Genomic DNA, 22,407 nt, shown 5'->3' on the forward strand with positions numbered 1-22,407 from the left:
TGGCCCGCCCCTTTCCCTCACGTTCCCTTTCCAGAACTGGAATCTAGGTGAAGGTTGCGTGAGGTGAGAGAGTCTCGCGGGGTCTCATTGGTAAAAAGGACGTGGGGGCGGAGCCTGGGAGCGCAGGCGTGCCTCGTGATTGGTCGGTGGGCGTGGCCTATTCACCCCCCCCTTTTCCCAGAGAGAGGCTGAAGTAAAAAGCCTGTCGCGTGTGGGCCGGCGCTGCTCAGCGATTGGGTGCGGACCCGCCCCCGAGAGGGGTGGGGCCAGATTCCATTGGCCGAGAAGACGAACAGGGTGGTGATTGGTTGACCGACGGAAGATGCGCGCGCGCGCGAGGCAGTTGAGCGCGCGCGCGCCGCCTTGGTATGGCAAGGCGGTGGGGAAAAAAAAGAGCTTAGCGAAGGCAGGCCGGCCGGGGTGCGCGCATGCGCGTGCCCGCCGCTCTTTCGCTCTGGGGCTCCGGTGAGGAGGAGGAGGAGGAGGAGAAGGCGGCGGCGGCGGCGGGTCGCGGCCGGTCCGGCGGCCCTGAGCCGACGACGGAGGCGGACGACGAGGAGGCGGCGGCGGACACGGCTGCCGGAGGAGGAGGAGGAGGAGCGGCGGCGGAGTGGGGGGCGCGTCGTGGACGTGGAGCGCCGCCCAGGGGCCTGAGTGACCCCCGACCCCCCCGCCCAGGACTGGCTGCAGCCCCCGCGCCCCCCCGTGGCCCGGAGCGCCGCCGCCGCTCCCACCGCCACCTCCCCCTGCACTGGGTCAGGCTGTCAGGCAGGCAGGCAGGCAGGGCCGGCTGACTGAGTGACTCTCCAGCGCCCCTCCCCCACGCGCTCCTCTCCCTGCCGCCCCCCACAACACCCCCCAGCACTGCACACCTTGCCCCCTTCCACTCCCTCTGCAAGTTCCCCTCCCCCCCCCTCTCTTACACACACACAACCCTACTCTCACACACAACAAGCAAACCTTTCTCACACACCCCTCTAACACACACAGATCTCTCTCTCAAACACACACACACAGCAAACCCCTACTCACACATACACAAACCACTCACACATACAGACACGCACAAACCTCTCTGTCACACACAAACCTTTTACACACGACACACAAACCTTTCACACACACAACAAACCTCTCATACTCACAAACCTCTCTCTCTCACACACACGCACACCCCTCATCACTGTACACACTACCCTTCTCTTTCTTTCCAGCCACCCTCTAGAAGTTCCCCTCCTGTCTCTCACATACATACACTTCATCTCTCATCATTGTACATATAGGTTGCCCCTTTCTATAGTTCCCCTCCTCTCTCTCTCCCCTTCTGCCTCTTGTCCCACAATCTTTTAATACTTTTAAAAAGTGAATTTTCTCTCCTCCAGAGCAGTTCCTTGTGTAGTTTTTCCTTTTGACACTCTTTTTAAAAAAAAAACAAAAAACTTTTAAGGTCCTCTGTGATCTGTCAACTTACACTCCTGTCACTTTTTAAGGAAGAAAAAAGTCCTCTTTTTTGCTGCTAATTTCTTATCTGTTCTTACATGTGTGGACACACCCTGTTCTTTAACTTTTGTTTTTAATTTTTTTCTTTCCCTTTGCTAAACACTTCATTTCATTCTTCTGTCTACACTTGTACTTCCTTTTGTTTCCATTGTTTTTTCTTTCCTCTAAAAATAGTCTGTTTAGGTTCTTCTTTTCCTTCCACTCTCATTTTTAATGCTTTTTGCTCTGTAAAATTTCCTTTTGCTCTCAATCTCTTTTTTGTTTGTACTCTTTCTTGTCTGTGTTTGCTTCCTCTACCCTGTATTTTCTTTGCTGCCCTCCCCCCAGAAAAATTAGTCTTTATTTCTGTGTTGGTTCTCTGATCTTCTGCCCAATCACATTTTTTATTCTTCCCTGCATATCTCAATATTTGTTTTCATTCTTGCTTTCTTTCTCTCCAGCATGTTCTTTCTCCTTCTTTCTTCATTTTTTTCTTGGCTATAACTTTCTGATTTGTTTAGTCTTTCCAGATACAATCTAAATTATTTCTCTCCCAAGTTGCTTTTTTTCTACCTCATTCTTCTTTTCACTCTGCCTGACTGTCTCACTTTTCGCTGCTTAATTTCTTCTCCATTTTCAGTTCTTTTCTCAACTGCCTGGTTCCCCTCTACTTTCATTTTCTCCCCCCCTTAAAATTCTGATAGTCATTTATTTTTTATCCTTCATAACTTCCTGACTTCTTTCTGCATCAAGTTTTTTAAAGTCCATTTCATCTGCCTGCCTCATTTTGCTTATAATTCATTCATTGATACTTCCAACAATCTTCCCTGTTTCTTCTTTTTTATCTCCATTATTATTACTCCATTTCATTGCTCAGTTCAGTTTTACTTGATTAATTTAGCAACTCTTCTTGCTTGTCTGTTGAAAGTTGTTCACGTCTATCCAAGTTTAAAATTTTAAGGTGGATGGATGTATACACGAAGCAGAGAGGAGTAGAGCTCTAGAAGACCTTGTGGAATCCTTCTTGCCATTTTGAAGATAAATGAAAAGGATGTGGGAATGGAAGGGGTGGGCTTGCCAGTACTCCTAACATTTTCTAGGGGGGTAAATTCACATATTTTTTCAGGGGGGGAAGGGGATTGACTTAAATTTCAAGACTGGCACAGAAGAAGTGGAGCAAGGATGGCGTTTTAGTACCAACTACACCAGCCATCTTGGGGGGGAAGGGGTTTGTTTGCATGCTCACACGCGCACACACACAAAAGCCTCCATTTTTTTTTGTCAACTTGATGAAGACATAAAGGCCTGTTGAGCTCCATGCTTTTGAAGGTGGGCAACTTGTTTGTGGAAGTGTAGTGAACTTCATTTTTCTGTGGCCAAATGACAGCTTGACCCAGTTGTTATCCAACCAAAGGGCATCAACTTGAATGTCTCTTTGTAGTGCCACAGCCAGCGCAAAAATGATGGCGGCTTACAATGGCGGTACATCTGCGGCAGCAGCAGGTCACCACCACCACCATCACCACCACCTTCCTCATCTCCCCCCTCCTCATCTCCATCACCACCACCACTCTCAACACCACTTGCACCCAGGCTCTGCGGCAGCAGTACATCCCGTACAGCAGCATGCTTCTTCGGCGGCCGCTGCAGCTGCGGCCGCAGCAGCCGCAGCAGCAATGCTCAACCCAGGGCAGCAGCAGCCGTATTTCCCATCGCCGGCACCAGGTCAAGCCCCTGGACCAGCGGCAGCAGCCCCAGCTCAGGTACAAGCTGCAGCAGCTGCTGCAGTGAAAGCGCACCATCATCAGCACTCACATCATCCACAACAACTGGATATTGAGCCAGACAGACCTATTGGATATGGAGCCTTTGGTGTTGTCTGGTGAGTATAGGGAATAAGCGTGACTTTGACTTTCTAAGCTGCAACATGTTCCTCCTGTCATCAGTTAGCCTGGAAAGCCCCTTTTCAACAGGTTCCTGCTCAGCTCCACAGCAGCAGGTTTGCAAGAGGTTTGGTGCAAGAGGGCTGCATTAAGAATTTTGTTGTGGTCAGAAGAGCCGTCACAACTGTGTGTATTTAACAGCATCGACTTTAGTGGAAATACTTCCATTAATGTGGCAGTTGCCCAAATAGTGTTGCAGAATTTGAATTCTCAAGGTGTCATTTGCATATAAATGAAAAATTTAATTAGTTTCTTTAGGAAACTAATTCTTCATGTGATTTTAGACATCTTCAGTTGCCAACTGAAGTGAATTTGGATTTCTTGTTTGACTTTGTTTTCAATCCTTTAAGGTTTTTGTGCCTGCATGTCCAAGCTTATTTCTCCAGTTGTAAGGACAGAAACTTTATTCAAAATGAAAGTTGGCATTCTGGGATTTTGTGGTACATGCCACCCACCCATATGCAGTTGAAAGTTTGGCTTGGCTTGAATTGCTTGGTAGCTACAGTCTGTTGTGCATCATGACCTAAGCTACATTAGATTATGTCTGACGTCATTACCTTGAGACAGATGCAACATGCTTAGACTTTCTGAAAACATTCTGCTCCTCCTCTTATCATCTTGTAGAGGTCAGCAGCCTGGCTTTCAATCAAAATGTGACTTGTTTGCAGTAATAGAACTTCAGCCATGTGTATTGTGAGTTGCAAATAGAGGAGGAAAAAAAAGCTGAAGTGATTTCTGGATTTAGTGGCTGGCTGGAGTTGAAGCAATTTCTTTTGAACTGTGGTCTTGGCAGGTGACTTGGGTCTGCATTTCCTCTGCAGTAGCACATAATGTATTTCCTGGAGCTGTGATCTTAGTACTTTGCACCTTACTCAAATGGATTTTTCCATCTAGCATTACTTTGGCACGTTCCCGTCCGTTGTTCAGTCTGTGACACAACCCCAGTGGCCTTCTGAACAGAATTTGCATCTTTTAATGACTCCCCACATGGGCCTGTTTAACGGTGGCTGCATGCTTTAATGAATTCAACTGAGCCCCTTCCAGCTTTAAAAATACATATTAACTGATTATACCTTTAGACTTATACAGTGTTTGGATATTGCCTCTCATAGCAGATGCATATTGCAATTGCTTTCTGCATTGTGTCGTGAAGCCAAACGTGTTCATGAATACCGTGACCTATTGATCGGTTGCAAAATGAATAAGTGGCAGAGCTTTTCATTTGCTCAGGAAATGGATCCAAAAAATGCTGTCCCCTATTTGTATTGTGTTCTCCAGTACCAGCAGGATGGCAACTCTCGATTCAGCAAAATCTCCCCTTTTGTCCTTTAAGGAATGCTTTACTTCAGCTGTCATGCTGTAGTTTTCACTGCACTGAACTAAGTCCATTGCATTTATTAATGTTATGATTCATTGGATTAATTTGCACTGTTTTTGAGTGTTTTAAAACCAAGTGGTTTTGGCAGTTAAGGCATAACTGAATTTAGATAAGTGAAGATGTTGTACAATTGTATTGCTTTAACAGGTTTCAACATAAATGCATTATTTAGTCAGGGAATGGCCAAGGATCTCAATGAACGCTTTGTTTTGTAACTTGTGAAGGCTAAATCAAAGATGATATAGTAAAGTGTAGTTTCTGCCTATCTTGTACTACTTTGTGGTTAAGGGCAGAATTTAAACTATTTTCAGTTGGACATCCCGTTTATGTACTATAACAATGCATTAATGCTGTCAATGAGATCCTTAGTAAACAGCATGTACGTTAACTTTCCAGAACAGCAGATGCCAAACTTCAGTCCACGGACCGGATCCAGTGCCCTTGTGTGAACAGAGCTTACTGTTCTGCTGGGCAGCCTCCCATCTGTGCCTCTGATCACGTCTAAACTTCGCACTGACCAACCACTTCCTCATTCTGTCGCCCCCAGCAGGTTTTGCACCTGGATTTCTGGGCAGACCCAGCTGGCTGATGCATAGTTTGGGGGCGATCAGAGGTACAGACAGGAGGCTGCCTGGCAGAACAGTAAGCTCTGTTGGTGCCTGGGAGGAGTTTCTCAGTGTGCAACGGTCTCCAGTTTAGCAACCTACAGTGTTTTTCAAACTGTGGGTCAGGACCCACTATGTGGGTCATAAGCCAATTTCAGGTGGGTCCACATTCATTCCAATATTTTATTTTAATATTTTAGACTTGATGCTACCATGGTATGTGGCTGCATTTGGGGAAATGTTACAGACTTGTACTTTTTAACAGGCTACTATGTATTTTTACATCATTTTAACAATGATAGTCAATGAGACTTACTCCTGGCTAAGTGTGGGTAGGATTGCAGCCTAGGATTGTTAAAAATTTTCCTGCTTGATGATGTCACTTCTGGTCATGACATCACTTCCCGTGAGTCCTGACAGATTCTCATTCTAAAAAGTGGGTCCTGGTGCTAAATGTGTAAGAACCACTGTTCTAGAAGATACATGCTCCTTGTGGTCTCTTGTCAGCTGAAAAAAATTGTTGCATTCTTTGTTTACGTAAACTAGTTTGACAAGATGGAAACAGAGGGCTACCGGAAGGTTCATGCTGATAGTAACAGAAAGTAAAATATTTTCTTGAAGGCACAAACTTAGTTGCTTTCTTTACAAGAAGGATAGACTGGTGTGAAAGAATCATAGTGTTGCATTTGCAGCTTGATCCTAAGCATGTTTCTTGGAAGTATAGGTGTCCCGCTGTATCTGCGGATCGGGTATCTGCAGTTTCACTTACCAGCAGTTTTCTGGGGGTCTCCACACCCATTACTTCTTTTTTTCTTTACTAGCTATGGAAGCATACTTTTGGGGCTTAACAGAGGGAAGTGTTTCTTGCTTAACTGAGGAATGTGATATGCAGGCAAGCAGCCTGAATACTAGAGGGACTCAACCAGGACATTAACAGGAAGCATGAACTGTCCTGCTTCCTGTTAATGTCCAGTTAGTTGCTTTCCTGTAGTGTGCAGGCTCACTGCCTGCATGTTGCATTCCTCAGTTAAGCAAGCAACCATTCCTGTGATAAGCCAGAACACCTTCTTTCACAGCTAGTAAAGAAAAACATAGGTAATGGGCGTGGAGGGTCCACTATGTACTTGATATAGGATTCCCCTGTATCTGCAGCTTTCATTTCCATTGGGGGGGAGCCCGTTGGGGAACAGAACCCTCACAGATACGGGGGACGCATGGGTTGTAACATATGAAAGTGAATCTTGAGTAAGCATCCCTGAAATCAGTAAGATAACTTCATTCTTACTCATGTCCTATTCATTTCATTGGGACTTGGGAACCCCAACGTTCTTAGGATACTGAGTTAAATGGGACTTTATCTCTACTAAGCACGTTTAGGGCACAATTACTAAGGAGTAAGCCCCATTGGTCACAGTGTGACTTCAGAGTAATTGTGCATAGGACTCAATTGACAGTTGTTTAACCTTTAGACAACATTTGCTTCAAATAGAGAGGGCGGTCTTCTGTCCAGTTTAATATCCAAGTTAACAGGCAGCCCAGTTCTATGCCCTGGGGCCACCCTCCAGTGCCCCTCCCCATGCGGTCTTCCCGCTTTGCCCCCACACCCTCTCACACAACACCCCCAGCACTGCACACCTTGCCCCCCTTTCTACCACCCCTCTACAAGTTCCCCTCCCCATTTCACACTCACAAATCCCCCTCTCACACACACAACAAACCTCTCTCTCTCTCTCACCATCCCCACTTCCCTCCTGGGCCTGAACTGCCCTCTTCCTCACCCTCCCCTTGCACAGTATTGTCACCTTCTCCCTGTCCTGGAATGTCCCTGTGCCAGTCAAAGGCAAACTCACCACTAATGGCTCCCAGAGCCTCTCTAGCTGGTGTGGAGGCCCAGCACCTGCCTGTTCTAGCCTCTGTACTGGCGCCTCAGTCCTAACCTTATAGCACTTTCGCAACGGCCATCTCCCTGACCATACATGCAAGACCAGCCCTGCTGAGGAGCAAAATTGGGCCATAAAAATTCAATCTGTGCTGTGAGTTGTATCTTTGTTTTGTTTTTGCTGCTTTCTGAAGTGAAGACATTTGAAGAAATTAAGCTAGATACTTGAGGAAATTCTGTCTTTTCTGATGCCCTGAATTGGAGACCTGGGATGAAAGGCTTGATGTTGGGGAAAAATTTTTTTTTTTGCTCAATAGTTAGGAAGTTATGGACCATTTTGAACTTTTTAGACTGCTTAGTATCTTCTGGCTTTGGATCATGTAGGAAGTGTCTTGTGTGAATGTTGGTACACCTTCCATAGCCTTTTAAGTTGCAGCTGGAATGGCAAGTGTTTGCTGGATCGTTTGATGTGGGCTAGCTTCTATTTTTTCCAGTTCACGGATGCAGTTCATCAGTCATGAAGTGTTAAAGCATGAGGCCTTGGCAGGCTTTCATACACAATCTGTTATTGCTAGTTTGTCGTCTCTGTGCTCCAGTGTTCGTTCTTGTTTTTTCCACTCAGTTTTGCTGTGTAACTTGCCTATCTGTAGCAAATATTACCCCCTTTTTAACGCAAACCGGTGAGAAGTCCCTAGTGGTTTAAGCATAGCAAACTAGCAGTAAACAAGCAACCACAGTGTTAAATTGCCAGCCTTTGAGTTACAAAAGCCTGGTGAAAAGTGGAGAATTTTTTTGCAAAACAGCAAGTGTTTAACAGCACTGTAACCAAAGTCTTTACCAATTTCTTTGACTGAGGCTTCAGTTTAATTGACTAGGAAGAGGTCTGATGCTTGTGTGTTTAAAGTGTTACTGGCAGTTCTCACTGAATGCCATATTCTTATACACCCTGATCTCTAACTGAGACAGCCTGATATGGATGTGAAGATATTGTAAAAAACATGGTCCTCAAAATGCTCAAACTTAAGAGGAATTCTTGAGTCTGGTAGTGGGGAAAAAACCTGTGATGCTTGGAATATTCTCCCTGGAATTGGAAAAGAGGAACAGCTTTAAAAACTAAACAATTTTTGAACTAGTGTTTTGAAGGAGTTAAGCAGTGGGGTGGCTTAAGGCAAGTGATGTGTTTTGGGAGCAGAAAATAGGTTGTGAGCAGTATGTGCTAGGACAGTGTTTCCAGACTGTTGTTCAGGACCCACTAGCTGGGTCGTGAGCAAATTTCAGGTGAGTCCTCAGTCATTTCAATATTTTATTTTTAATATATTAGACTTGATGCTCCCATGGTATGTGACTGCATTTGGGTAAATGTCACAGATCTGTACTTTTAACAAGCTACTATGTATAATCTTTTAACAATGTTAGTAAATGGGCCATACTCCTGGTTATACTCCTGGTTTGCAGCAGAGGATTGTTAAAAAAAATTTCTGCTTGATGATGCCACTTCCAGTCATGACATCACTTTCAGTGGGTCCTGATAGATTTTCATTCTAAAAAGTGGGTCCCAGTGCTAAATGTGAGAATCGCTGTGCTAGAAAGGGTATTATGTGGTGGGTTGTAGGTTCTTGAGTGGAAGACATTGCAGATTCTCTGAACCGCATGATGTTCCTTGCACTAGAGCAGCAGTTCTCAAATTGTGAGTCAGACCCATAAATTTAACTCAGTATTTATATACCGCCTTTCTGGTCATTGGATTACTCCTCTGACTTTATTCAAGGCAGTTTACATAGGCAGGTGTATCTAAATCCCTCAAGGGGATAGAGGTTCTCTCTTTCAAGAACCAACAACATTTCAGAATGGATCTTCCTGGTTTGGTCTCACTTCTGGCCTCCAGTTCTCCCATGCAGGCTGACAAGCAGCTCCATCTCTCACATGGAGGGCAGCCAAGACGCTTCTTGCTCACACCAAGAGCAATGGTCCCAACCCAATTTTGGGTGGATTGTGAAACTGACAAGCTGATATCTGACAAGGAAAATGTATTGAGTCCTATGGAAACTGAAATGGAGCCACATGTGTGTTCACTTGTGAATAGGTGATCAGGCCTCTGCTCTTATCAAAGGCTGAGGAAAGGCAAGGCCCATAGAATGGTCCTGATCCAATAAAAATGAACAAATGCGCCAGAAGGCGGTTCCCCCCCCCATAGTAGAAAGGATAAAAACAGAGGCTTGAGCAGCTGGTAAAGAGAAACCTTTTTTCGTTTCATAAAGCTGCGTTGGTCCCTTGAGAGTATCATTTTAAAAAGTTGGTCTATGTGCTAAACAGTTTGGAAACCACTGAACTAGAGAGTTTCTCTCTGATTGCGCACTTGAAAAATAAACATAATTCTAAAAGAAAGAATAGTGCAGCTCATAACCAAGAAGCATCAGTGTGGGAACCTGGGTAAACTTCTAACTGAGTGACTTGCAAAATATAAGCATAGTGATTGTACAGTAGCAAGGGTAAGTTCCTTGATACGGTATTTAGGCTGCATTCCTGTATACACTTACCTGGAAGTGTGCTTCATTGAACACAGCGGGACTTGGTTCTGAGTAAACCTCTGTAAGATTGTGCTGCTAGTGACTAGCCAAACTTTGGTTTAATTTCATTGCAAGAAACCTGTTTGGATAAGGCTGAATCATTAAACTTGGCAGGTTATAAAGCCCCAAAGTAGAGTTGAAAAATTACTGGCTTAGGCTTATGAGTGTCAGCAAAGCACAGAAGTGCTTGTTTCCTGTGAATAAGACCAGATTAGAATACACAAAGGGCTTACTTATGCGTAAAATAACACCATTTTCAAACACCTCTCTAAGCCCAAGGCTAGAATTAATTTCATGGAAGCAGAAAATTCCCATTTTCTGATGAGTGACATAGAATTTCCAGGTGGTGCAAGTTTAGGGGCCATTAAGATCCCAAAATTTTGCTTGAGATCGATATATGATTAGCCTTCAAGTGTCAGGTAGTATTGACTGTAAAATGGACACCTTAAAAGCATAGCAATGGATCCTGCAAAAGTATTCCTATGTTGTTTGGATGTTGGGATTTTATTATACTTCTATGATTCCATATGTATTTGAAATTGCAGCTTAAATTTTTTTCATTACTCCTGTTTTGTCCTGTCTCTTACCTATGGATGGGGCATTAACAATAAATTGCTGCTCTGCAAGAGTCTTTCTTTCTCCCTCCTATGTATCAAAAGGGTGAAGAAGTAATAGATACAGATGGGGCCTCCATGTCTGTGGTTATCCCCTGGACCTGTGTTGAGCCTTAGGGTTGAGCCTTCACTCCACCTGAGCCCTCTGGAGGCAACCAGAGCTGTGCTGTGGTCACCTCCAGAAGGTTTTCTGAAGCCTGCAGAGGCAGTGCAACCCAAGGGAAACTGCAAGTGATGTTTTAAAGACATATAAGGCTTAAAAAGTCACTTGCAGCTTCCCTTGGGAAACCAGAAGTAGCATTTTTCTGCCAGAACAGCCAGTCTGAAGCCTCCTGAGATAGCGGGTGGACATACTCTGCCTCTGGGCTTCAGAAAGCTCTCCAGTGGGGATCAGAGCACAGTTCTGGTCCCCTTTGGAGGGCTGATGGGGCCAAAAATCGTGGATTTGATTATTTGATTGAGATCGGATCCCCTGTGGATACAGAGGCCCCACCTGTATTCCCTGTTCCACTACACTCCTAACTGGACAAAGAGGCACCTTTTAAAATGGTGTCCTCTTGTATTTCGTAGGGGGAGAGGAACCATTCCTGTTCAACCCAGCTTGGCATCTTTTCCAGTGTCTGTTGCTAGTATCTCTTTTGCGTCTTTTTAGACTTTTTCCCTTTGGGGACTGGGAACAATTTATTTGTTTTGCTATGTAAACTGCTTTTTGTTGAAAAACAGTATATAAATATTAACAGAAATATTTGTGGTAGGCTTGGAGTGGCTTGTGCAGAGTGATGAGGAGAATGTGTGACCATTACTGTCATACAGATTGTGTCATATCAGGACACATGGATGCAGGTGTGTGTTGATCACATTTTTCAGTGTAGGAAAACCATCTGTTAAAATGCAAGAGCAATCCAAGATGAAATATTTGAGTTTAAAAGAAAAACGACATAGATAACTTTTCACAAAATGAGGAAAATAAACTGACATTTGCATGTACACTCCCTCTTTTTTTTTAAATGGTTGTTTTGCTAACTAAGACTCCATGCCCAACAAGAATACATAGTGTTTTTAGGTTTCTGGCCACTAGTCAGGCAGAGCATCACAGTGTTCAAGCTCATAGTATAGACAGCTTGAGTTGGTCTTTGGTCTTCAACCTGTGATTATGTCACACATCTAGAGCAAGTATGAAGTGTGTAACACAAGTGTCATTCATGCAAACAGATGCAAATCATGTTGTGGAAATGTTAAGTGCCTTATTTTTTAATGGCTTTGATCTTATGCACAAACCCTTTACTGTAGCATGAGGAGTTTGGTGAAAGAAAATGGAGTATCATAAAGTTTTTGTCTTTCCACTGTATGTTTCCTTACAAGTATTTATTGGAGTTGGACACCATGGAGAGTGTCTAGATCAGGGGTGTCCAAACTCTGGTCCTGGGACCACTTGCGGCCTTTGAGGCCTCTCAATGCAGCCCTCAGGAGACCACAGTCTCCAATGAGACTCTGGCCCTCTGGAGATTTGTTGGAGCCCGCACTGGCCTGACACAACTGCTCTCACCGTGAGTGTGACTGTCTGACCTCTCACATGAGCAGTGGGATGAGGGCTCCTTCCACTGCTTCTTGTTTCAAGTCTGTGATGCAGTAGCAGCAGCAAAGGAAAGGCCAGCCTTGCTTTGTGCAAGGCCTTTTATAGGCCTTGAGCTATTCATTCATTCATATAAGTTCATCTTTAATATATTCATTTATGTAAACTTATGTAAATTTATTCAAATTTTAAATGTAAATTAATTCTTTTTTCCCCCGGCCCCCGACACAGTGTCAGAAAGATGATGTGGCCCTCCTGCCAAAAACTTTGGGCACACCTGGTCTAGATACATCATCTTTTCTGTATGTAAAAGACCCCTGGGGAATGGCGGAGTGAGATTAATGCTAGGTGTCTTCTTAACAGCAAACAACTCAGGGTTAGGTATTGATAAAGTTGAATTGTATGGGCTTGAAGGTGGTGTGTGTTACTTAACTAAAACAGCTGAATTGTATTGGCAACCTTCAGTCTCGAAAGACTATGGTATCGCGCTCTGAAAGGTGGTTCTGGCACAGCGTCTAGTGTGGCTGAAAAGGCCAATCCGGGAGTGACAATCCCTTCCACAACGGGAGCAAGTGCAGTCTGTCCCTGGTCTGTCTCCCTGGCTATGGGCCTTCCTTCTTTGCCTCTTAGCCTCAGACTGTTGGCCAAGTGTCTCTTCAAACTGGGAAAGGCTATGCTGCACAGCCTGCCTCCAAGCGGACCGCTCAGAGTTCAGGGTTTCCCACTTGTTGAGGTCCATCCCCAGGGCCTTCAGATCCCTCTTGCAGATGTCCTTGTATCGCAGCTGTGGTCTACCTGTAGGGCGCTTTCCTTGCACGAGTTCTCCATAGAGGAGATCCTTTGGGATCCAGCCATCATCCATTCTCACGACATGACCGAGCCAACGCAGGCGTCTCTGTTTCAGCAGTGCATACATGCTAGGGATTCCAGCACGTTCCAGGACTGTGTTGTTAGGAACTTTGTCCTGCCAGGTGATGCCGAGGATGCGCCAGAGGCAGCGCATGTGGAAAGCGTTCAGTTTCCTCTCCTGTTGTGAGCGGAGAGTCCATGACTTGCTGCAGTACAGAAGTGTACTCAGGATGCAAGCTCTGTAGACCTGGATCTTGGTATGTTCTGTCAGCTTCTTGTTGGATCAGACTCTCTTTGTGAGTCTGGAAAACGTGGTAGCTGCTTTACCGATGCGTTTGTTTAGCTCAGTCTCGAGAGAAAGAGTGTCAGAGATCGTTGAGCCAAGGTACACAAAGTCATGGACAACCTCCAGTTCATGCTCAGAGATTGTAATGCAGGGAGGTGAGTCCACATCCTGAACCATGACCTGCGTTTTCTTTAGGCTGATCAATTAACAATTGATCAATGAACAATTAATGAAGAGTAGGCATTTTGACTTATTTTTATTTTGCTCAAGAGATGTCAGATCTGGTTTTGGAGAAAACGTTTGCTAATTGTATTAGAATAAATACTTTAACCTGGAATTATTGATGCAAACAACTTTGCCGCAGACTTTGCCACAATTCCTGAGAATGAGAAATTTGTTCTTCACTCATTGTAATAAGCCTAATTCTAGTTATAAAATCCTAAAACTAGCTTATTGCAGTACAGAAACCCAACAGATAAATGGTTAGAGAACTTGGTTGTTTAAAGCTGTAACAGTAGTTTTGCCAGGTGTGTAAAATTTCATTGCCTAATGTTGAGCCATTTTATATGAAGGAGAGAGAGACTTGGGGAAAGCAGCCTAGTGATGGTGGCAGCAAAAGTGGGAACAGCTTAACTGTAGGTGGTAGTTGAAATGGTTATTGAAGTTGAAAAAGTTTGTCTACTACCCCTAGGAGCCAAGCAACAAAATGGCAACTCAATTGATAAACCAGGAAGTTCAAATGGCAAAGTCAGGTTCAAAAAGACTGCCATCAGCAGGTTTTGCCACCGCAAAAAAAATCTAACTAAGAGTTGTTGATTCTTCCCATAGCCTATATAAGATCTGTGACTTGGTTTGGACGGGTTGTGGAATAGGATGTTAGACTGGTTCTTGTTCTGATTAAGGCTGCAATCCTAACCTCACTTTCCTGGGAGTAAGTCCCATTGAACACAATAGGTCTTACTTCTGAGTAGACCTGGTTAGGATTGTGCCCTAAGTTTGTGTATCTTCCCCCCCCCCCCCCACTCATCAAAATTATTCCATATCAGCTCAAATTAATTATCTTTCCTGTCTACACTAAGGCAGGTTTTCTCGGAGTTCTCATGTGCCTTTTAATTTTGGGTCTTAGAAAATATTTTCTTCCATTAGCATTAAAAATTTAATGGCAATGCTGCTTTGTCTATTTTCTGGTTTAATAAAACAAGGACAACAAAACTATGGTTAAGGTTAGAACAAAATTACTGCCTTGCTAATGTGCGACAAATGTGATCCATTTTAGTGAAAGATTTAAATAAAACGAACTCACTTTTAATTAAGTGTATAGCATGCTGATTGTTGTAGAGAAAAACTATTTGTGTTTCTGTGATAAGGGGGAAAACACTTCTGTGTCAAGGCAACTCATATGCATTGCTTATTTTATGCAGTTCTGCTTCTCCAAGCCATGGAGAGATGCAGCCACCTGTGACCCCTCCTGGAAGGCCTCCTTGGCACTACCTGTTGCTTAAGGGACATTGTCGACTTCTAAAACAGGGGTATCAAATGTTTTTCATAGTGGGCTGAATACCATACATGGTACCTGCTGAAGGCCAGAAGTGACACCATTATGCAGGAAGTGATGTTATTAAGCAGATGATGGTGAGAAATAATCACTTTGTTCTCATGTAGAAGCTCATTAGCTGCAAATGACAGTAAAGAAAATATGCAAATTGTGGTCATATTTTCAAGATTATGGGAGATCCGAATTGTGGGCTGCTCTCAGCAGTGCTGCTTCTGTGTAGACATTACTTTGCAACTTAGCAGCTGAGAGGTGATCTGCAAAGTGATGCCACAGTAGATGTGATGCTGCTAAAAGGACGGCCTTTATGATAATAGGGCTCTTTTAGTGCATCAACATTGTCGCCCTCTGTCTTCATCTGCCCCTTCCCCCATAGTATTTCTTGCCTTCCGAGGCCTCCTTCCATCTCTCCCTTACAGAGTTGACTGAAGCGGTGATGCTGAAAGGATAGCACTGAGAGACTCCAATTATCATGGGGATGTAACTGGCCAGTGGGCCTTATGTTTGTTGCTTCTGTTGTAAAACAACAGTTCAAGGATGAGAATTCTGTGCATAATGGCAAAGGTCAACTCCACACATTCCAGTTTGAAAAATATTTAGGCAGTCTAATCCAGGGGTGTCAAACCAGTTTCATACAGCAGGCCGAATAGCATTCATGATGTCTGCTGAGGGCTGGAAGTGATGTCATTAACCCATTTTTGCCCGGCCTACATGTGTACATGTTTTGTCCCTGTTGTGTATATTCAACATTGGGCAGAAATGGCTTAAAGTAGGTCATGACTAGAACTCTGAACTTCTTTCTTTATCATGGGGGTTGCCATTTCAGCAGTGACACCTCAGCAAAGCTCACAGCTGAGAGCAGCTGATGGTGATGCTGAGAGAGCCCACGGTGTGAACACCGTGGTGTTCACACCACGGTCTGATCCGTCTTCTAAAGTTCCTAAACTGATAGATCTACTGAATGAATCCTCCCCTTAGTCAGGGTTCCCGGAAAATTGGAATAAATCTGTAATTATGCCTCTCTACTTGCTTAGAAGTACAATCTGCAAGACTAGTTTTGCTTCAACTGTTAAGTACTTACGGTTAATCATATCTGCCAGTCTGTCAAAAATTATTACTGCCAAACTGGATCCCTTGGCAGAGAATGTTCAACCTAACCTGAGGACAGAACCTCCTTGCGTTTTTCATTATGGGGGCCCAGCAAATTTTGTAAAAATACTCCATCTTAGCTTGGTAAACTTTTATTCCACCAGTTGTTTTAAATAGTCCTGCATAGAATATTTCAGAACCTTGAACAGATATTTAAATTTTGTTATGGTTTCTGCCATTGCATATACAAGGGATTCCCTTTATCAGCTGGGGTTAGGAACCAGAAAACTTGAACTTATAGTGAAACATTGGATAAAGAGGAATTTCCCCCTGTAAGAAATAATGTAAATAGAGGTTAATGGGGAGAGGGGGGAACATGACATTACATTGGAATTGGAGGGCAATTTTCTCCTATAGAGAGCAGCATATAAACCACCACCACTCCCGACATCTCCTTCCATCACATGACACTTTGTGTCAGGTAGCAAGCTGGGAGTTGGCAGAGGAATACCACCTGAAGTCTTTGCTGATTCAGTTCTCGTCTTGTGTGCTAGAATGCAAGAGAAGGATGGGGAAGGCTCATCTCTCTTTGGTGTTCAGTGCCATGGCTGCCACAGCATCTAAGAGCCAGTGGGGGGAATGCTGGGAACCCAGTGTCCCACCCACGGCTGTTAGAGGAAGTGGCAGCATTGATGCTGAACTCCAAAGGAGAGAGGTAATTGAAGTGGGCAGAGATAAGGGTTTTTCTTCTCCTTTGGTGTCTGATGGTGCCATCTCTGCTCCTTCCTCTGATGGCCAAAGGAGGTAATGCTGGGAGCTCAGCATTCTTCCACAGCTGTTAGAGGTGGTATAGATGGCAATACTGGACCCCAAGGGAAGATGTACACTCTCCTCTCAGGCAGGCGAGTGGATCCCATCTGCATACACAGTTGACGGGGGTGTGTGGGTGGCAGAATTGGGGTGCGGTAGAGCAGTATGTGGGGGGAATCTGATGGTAGCTTGACTTAGACTGCCATTGGTCCTCATGTCTAGAGGTTTGTTTCCGGTGAGTAAGATAGGGTTACAGCCTAAGTCTTTGTGAACACAGTGGGCTTACTTCTAAGTAAAAAAAAAACCCACCATTTTCAAACACCTCTACTGATTTGTAACAACCCAGAACATGAAAGCTACACCCATTTTTAACCAATAATTTGTCTTGCCTAAATAATTATATCTCTTTAAGAACTTGAAGAGTGGGAGAGAAGAGAGAGAAGAACCTGCAAAGGGTGTAAGCCTGGGGAATTTTTATGTCAGTTTCTCAAAGCTGAGGATTTAAAACATGGAGAAATATACAACAGGGAGACTTATAATGAAGACCTCTTGTAACAAGAGAGCCATCCAACATTTAATTTCCGTAACTTTGCCTCAGTTATATCATCTTGTTTTCTTAATCTTGGAAGGTATGCATGGGTCATTCCTGAAGCTGAGAGAGCTCCTAGTTGATCAGAGTTGAGACAGCATCCTTACTGCCACTTAATGACAATAACATCTTATGAAAATAAAACCTGGAGTGCTTCCAACTACAGCTGCCGCTAAACATGGTTCGTGAGTAATTGCTTGAAGATTAGAGTCAGATCTGTTTACTTTTGTGTTCTCCTGTTGGGTGCAAACCATTGTTATATATCAATCATAAACAAGTGCTGTGGGAAGGATGGATTGATAGTCATACAATCTCCTCTATCCGAGGGTTCAGAATTTGCAGCTTTGGCCCAATGCGGGTTCTGAACTCGTATCTAGTGGACCCACTGGTTGCATCTAGGGGTGTTCTGAGGCATGGGGAGGCCTTGTGCAGCCTCCAAGTGCCCCAGAAGTCCTCTGAGAGGCACTTCTGGTTTGCCAAGAAATGGGAAGTGCCTCTCAGAGGCCTATGGGAAGCCTTCTAAGAAGAGGAGGGCAATAGCAGCCTCAGAACACCCCTCAGATGTGTCCGGAAGACACGTCTGCTCACACCCATTGGTCCTCTGTGCCCCCCCCCCCGGTTGATCTCTTTATCAATGAGTTTGGATACTCGGAACGGATCCCCTGCAGATACCAACAACCAACCTGTATGTTCTTTGAATTATTTCCTCTTACCGTATTGGTGTGCTGTGGTCCATGGGGTCACGAAGAGTCGGACACGACTTAACAACTGAACAACAGAAACCTTATTCACATTCAACTCAGAAATACCCTCTTGAACTTAGTCATCAGTGGTAATAAATGATATGTGCGTCCTGCTGCACCACCCCCAATCACTTGAGAGTTGCCTGTTTCCTCGGGTGATTCTGTCTTTTGGTGATTCAGACCCCTTATGCTTTGGAACTGCTTCCTGGAACATCTGCAGGATGCTTCCTTGCTTGTGTCTTTCAAATTTCTCCTTAAAATCCACTTTTTCCATGAAGTCTTTGACACCATGCTGTAGTCCTGTTCCTTAATGATTCTAAGCCTGTTACATGTAACTGAACTGAACTGTTCACCCCTACCTCCATCTCATTTCCTCTCTCTGTAATCTCTCTTGTGTCAGTATCTAGTTTGAAAGCCCGTTGTGGCAGGGGCTTTTTGCTTTGTCGCTTTATAGAAAGCACCAAGCACCATAGTAGTATTGGCAACCTTCAGTCTCGAAAGACTATGGTATCACGCTCTGAAAGGTGGTTCTGGCACAGCATCTAGTGTGGCTGAAAAGGCCAATCCGGGAGTGACAATCCCTTCCACACCGGGAGCAAGTGCAGTCTGTCCCTGGTCTGTCTCCCTGGCTATGGGCCTTCCTTCTTTGCCTCTTAGCCTCAGACTGTTGGCAAAGTGTCTCTTCAAACTGGGAAAGGCCATGCTGCACAGCCTGCCTCCAAGCGGGCCGCTCAGAGGCCAGGGTTTCCCACTTGTTGAGGTCCATCCCTAAGGCCTTCAGATCCCTCTTGCAGATGTCCTTGTATCGCAGCTGTGGTCTACCTGTAGGGCGCTTTCCTTGCACGAGTTCTCCATAGAGGAGATCCTTTGGGATCCAGCCATCATCCATTCTCACGACATGACCAAGCCAACGCAGGCGTCTCTGTTTCAGCAGTGAAGCACCATAATGGTTTTATATAAATAATGTATCATAATAAATTATACATTCTCTCTCATGTTTTCTAACATTTTTGGACAAGGCACTTGTGAATATTCTTTCAGAAACCACATTTTTTGTAGATTGTATAAACATCTTAAGGAGCAAGAGAGTAATTGTGTATAAAATCTTGAAAAGTTATGTGTAACCATCCCTGGATTCTGTGAATGAGACTTGGGAGCTAGATGCTGGTATGATAGTTCAGATGAATCTCTGTGGGACAAAAACTTTCATATCCATGTCATCAGATTTGTAACGGAGTCAAGAGAATACTTTGTTAATGGTGTACTGGACCTTTATGAAATGCCAGCAGAGGATAGTGAATGCTGTACCTACACAATATCCAATACTTTACTTGTATGTAATACAATGCAAAACACACCTGGCATATGATAAACCAGCAAATCAGGGAGAGATCTGTGCTAAACCATTCCTTCAGTATGCTCTTTTACCACATGCAATGAGCGTTGTTTTTGCATTGAGAAGCATTCTAGAATATGGCTCTCCATCTGCAACCTGAAGGGGAATAATCCAGAATTCTGCCTTCCCAGTTTACCTTCTATCTGGATAACATGCAGATTGGATCTCATGTGGCCTCAGACCATGCTAGTTGCAGAAAACCTGAATATCTGTGTTTCATATCAATAGTTCATTATTTTTTCATTATCTACAACAGTAACTAGTAGAAGTGATAAAAAATTATAGTTGAAATTAGAACAAAAACCTTGGGTGTGTGTGTGTGTGTGTGTAAAGGCAAATGATCTCACTCCTTTGGGGTGCTACAAGCTATTGAGGAAGAAAAGAGACTTCTAATAATTAATGAAGTGATGTCCCTGTTACAGATTTCTCCTCTGTGGAATTATTGAAAAACAAACCTTGTGTTTTTAGTGAAATAAGTAGAAATATAAGGAACCAGACAATGAAAGATAAAAGAGAAGCAAGAGTTAGGAAGGGTATGAAGAGGTAAATTACTGTATTCTGTATTAGCTAGTCACAAAAGTTGCTGTTGGGAGGCAATAATGTTGCCGTTTACTCTAGTTACAGTGTTTTAAAGCAATGCAGTACAGTCAGCCCATGTCTTATGCGAGGATTATGTTTGAGGTCAGTGTGAAAAGCCAAAATCACATACAACCAGTTACAGGTGCTATGTTCCTGGAAACCCCAGTAGATATTCAAATAGGTGGACCATGTGAAGCGGTACAGTGGAAGACAAACCTTAAGAAACACTGCTTTGGGAGGCTGCAGAGAGATTTAGAATGCAAACAGCTGCAGTTATCATATAGCATGAGATAAACAGCAGTCCTGCTGCCTGCAGATAAGTGAGGTTTGACTGTATAGTCCAGTGGCTCCTAATCTTCTGTCCCTTTAAGACAGGGTTGGGACTTGACAGAGGACCTGTAGTTGACAGTGCCCATCACTTCTGGGTTCTTCCCACTGCCAGTGCCGCTAAATACCTGGAAGAACCCAGGTAAGAAAGAAACCCTGTAAAAAACCCTTTCTCACCTCCCTGTAGTAGCTGGCAGTAGGGAGAACCAAGAAGTGATGGGTGCCATCACCTATGGGTCTCTGCTGGTTGTCACCCCCTTAAGGGGAGAGGATTTTTCAAATGCCACACCTGGGGAGTTGACCCCCAGGTTTGGAATCACTGGTATAGTCAAAACTCCCTTAAACCCAACAAATACCTATTGTCTCTTTAAGAGCTAAAAGCACAGTACAAGAGACAGGGTGAGGGAAAAGCAGCTATGTTCTTCTGTTTCAAGCTAACTTTGGGGCATAAATAAAGTGGAATGACAATGGAGTCACCTGCACTGTTGATGCTGGGGGGGGGGGGGAGCAAGCACATACACTTGAATTCCCATGAGTATTGGATATAAGATGCTGTGTACTACCAAGGACCTTTATAGCTTTTGAAGTTGTATGGATTGAATCCAGCTTCTCAGTAGGATTGAATTTATTAGAATAGTTGTTACTACTTAAATTTCAGCTTGCCATAGGTACCTGTTTTAACACTGGCAAATAAGCTCATGAAATATGACTTTGGAACTAAACTGTGGTGTTAATTTCTGTGCAGAGCATCTCTCTGTGTGGATTTTTAAAATGATATCGTAGCACATTCTTTTTGTTTTCTGGCACATTTAGCACAAATGAACAGTGATTTCTTGATTATGTCAACTTGATCCCTCTGTTGCTTGGAGGGAAACCACAGGGGTGCCTGAGGCAAACTTTGCACTGCCTCAGTGAGCATTTGACAAACCAATGAATATACTGAACCTAATTGTGGTGGTTCTACTTTTAAGAATAACTCGCAGCCTATCCTTATAAGACGATTCTGGTATTCCAAAAGGAATACCCTGTTAAAATCCCTCCAGGGTTGTGACTTTACTCAGGATCCATGCAGGGATAGCTAATCCACCCATTCACTATAAATTGCAACTTGGTTGAAAAGCTGCATTTGCATGCCTGCAAGTTTTTACTTAACGAAAATTAGGAGCCTTTTTCTTGTGTAGCTTTCTTTCCTCCCTCCTTTGTTGAATATTGCTTTTAAGCACCTTAATGAAATGTTCTCCTAGTCTATTCTGAAAATCTTTATGGACAGCTGAATCCTAGAAAGACCAGCATGCAAGGTTGTCTTCCTTCCAAACTGCTATAAGCAAGGAAGGGGAAAATGTAAGGGTTCAGAAATTAACTGCAGCTAAATAGTAAAGGGTGTGTATGCTTTGAAATGGGGTCATAGCTAGGGGAGTAAGGGTTATACACTCTGTGACCTTGATCCAACACCCATCTCATTCATTAACTTTTTTCTTTTTGAAAATGAGAAGGATTGCCAAATCCCAAATCATATCTAGCTTAGTCTTTAGGCATTTCAGTAGTTAGGGCCCACTTTTCTTTTAGGCGCCAATCCTGAGGTCTGAGTAAATATTTCCAATTCTTTAAGCATTGTCATTAATTTTTAGGGACCCTGACAACCAGTTGCCTGTTTTTCCATTCCTGATTAAATTTAAACTGGCTTCAGCATTCAGAGGACTGATGTTAACTGTATTGGGTGCTTATGATCATAGGAGCAAGCAGCATTGTTTAGTAGAGTAATAAAATTGCAAGATGGGATCCTGGAGTTCTCTCCCCACCCCACATCTTCATTCTGTCATTCATTCACTGGTTACTCTGTAGTGGTTCAGTAAAATGTTAAAACTACAATAATGTTTTTTGCCAACATGTACTTTTAGTTGCAAGGATTTAAGAATTAAGTTTCCTCAGGCATGCAAAAGACCTCATCCTTCTCTCTCCAGCCCCATTCTTTGTGTTCGCAGACCAGTCTCTTTCAGCAAGTCAGTATTCAGAAAATTCTGTACAGGTCGGTTTCATGACTAACCTGATTATTTTGTTCTAGTACAGCATTTGCAGGTCTTGATATTGTTTGTGTCTATGTAATTGCATGTTGGCAGTACACATAGAAGTGAGACAGAATCCAATATTT

The 22,407-nt window shown here is 43.8% G+C and overlaps 1 protein-coding gene across 2 annotated transcripts in view; it reads left to right on the plus strand.

The window, feature by feature from the left end:
- Positions 1-372: 372 nt before the first annotated feature.
- NLK (nemo like kinase) overlaps positions 373-22,407 on the plus strand; it is a 100,133-nt gene continuing 78,098 nt past the window's right edge. For both annotated transcript variants that reach the window (XM_066635905.1, XM_066635904.1), the window contains exon 1: positions 373-3,361. In XM_066635905.1, coding sequence (XP_066492002.1) covers positions 2,907-3,361 — 455 coding nt within the window. In that variant the 5' untranslated portion in view covers positions 373-2,906. The remainder of the gene's footprint in view (positions 3,362-22,407) is intronic.

Source organism: Tiliqua scincoides, chromosome 8, assembly GCF_035046505.1.
Source record: "Tiliqua scincoides isolate rTilSci1 chromosome 8, rTilSci1.hap2, whole genome shotgun sequence".
Taxonomy (NCBI): domain Eukaryota; kingdom Metazoa; phylum Chordata; class Lepidosauria; order Squamata; family Scincidae; genus Tiliqua; species Tiliqua scincoides.